This window comes from Propithecus coquereli, unplaced genomic scaffold (genome assembly GCF_000956105.1).
Source record: "Propithecus coquereli isolate 6110/MARCELLA unplaced genomic scaffold, Pcoq_1.0 Scaffold132, whole genome shotgun sequence".
Classification (NCBI taxonomy): Eukaryota; Metazoa; Chordata; class Mammalia; order Primates; family Indriidae; genus Propithecus; species Propithecus coquereli.
This window is the reverse complement of record NW_012137414.1, coordinates 2,805,330-2,806,666: the sequence shown is the minus strand read 5'-3', so window position 1 is coordinate 2,806,666 and position 1,337 is coordinate 2,805,330. Positions and strand designations below refer to the sequence as shown.

Sequence of the window (1,337 nt, the reverse complement as noted above, 5' to 3'; positions counted from 1 at the left end):
ATGTTAAATCAATTTTTCTCTTTCCTCAAAAAAGATTGTGAGTCATAATTTGGAAAAGATTTACACATGTAATAATTTAGTGTTTTTATTTTAAACCAAGCAGAAGCCACATAGAGCATAACTGTCCAACTAAGCCCTATCCATATTCCTGACCCACAGAATTGTGAGCAAATAAAACAGTTGCTACTTTTAAAAAAATACTTTGTTTTTACTTTTGTCCCATAATTTTCTATAAAAATGCTTTAATTAAGCATTTTAAAACATGTGACTCCATGTTTTATACTTACTGTAGCACAATGGTTCTCAAGCATGGGCAATTTTGACCCCCTCCCAGTGTGTTTGGCAATGCATGGAGAGATTTTTGGTTGTCACAATTGGGGGGTTGGGAGTTGCTACTGGCATCTAGTGTGTATAGGCCAAGGGTGCTGCTAAATATCCTACAGTATACATGATAGCCCTTCATGGCAGAGAATTAACCAACCTTAAATGTCAGTAGTGCTTAATTTTTAAATCAGAATTTTTCTTGACCAATTTTAAACTCTTATCTTTTAGAGATTTTTGAAATATTGAAATTGCTTTGTTCAAAGTGAATGACTTTTCTTAAAATAAATTATGTATTGTTAACCTCTTTTAAATTGCTTATTTTTGTAACTGTTTGCAGTGTTTTCTTTTTCTAGTTTGCTTTAAAAAATGTTTGAGAAACATGTTGTTTATAACAATTTTATTCTTCTTTCTCCAGGCTAGAAGAACAAAAGAATATCTTGTCAGAATTTCAAAGAGATTTAAATGAATTTGTTTTATGGTTGGAAGAAGCAGCTAACATTACTAGTATTCCACTTGAACCTGGAAATGAGCAACAGCTAAAAGAAAAGCTTGAACAAGTCAAGGTAATTTTATTTTCTAAAATCCCCCAGGGCCTACTTTTATAAAGAGTGTATGAATCTATTTTTTTAATTGAATCATTGATTTCCTTCCCATTAGGTTATTTATAGTTCCTTACTGAAGTGTTTTTCTCACAACTTTGTTTTGTCTTAACCCAGTGGCTCCCAACCAGTGTACATATGTATAGATGTATGTGTATATATATTGCATCTATACATATATACATATGTATTTATATGTATAGATTCAATACATGCATCTAAATATATATAATGCCTGGCACCTATTTTCTAAAGTAATTTATAAATTAAGTTTAGACTTATTTGAGAATTCTATGACTTTGGATAATTTCAAAATTAAAGAACAAAGTGTAGAATCGTAAAATCTAAATCTAAATGGGAATCACTTATTCAATCTGTCTTAGGCTATATCCCAGAGATTTAGAAAGAATCTAT

The 1,337-nt window shown here is 30.4% G+C and overlaps 1 protein-coding gene across 1 annotated transcript in view; it reads left to right on the top strand.

Annotated features, from left to right (window-relative positions):
- Positions 1-1,337, top strand: part of DMD (dystrophin) — a 2,517,447-nt gene that overhangs the window by 1,668,651 nt on the left and 847,459 nt on the right. Inside the window, exon 45 of the mRNA XM_012638704.1 lies at positions 740-887. Coding sequence (XP_012494158.1) covers positions 740-887 — 148 coding nt within the window. The remainder of the gene's footprint in view (positions 1-739; positions 888-1,337) is intronic.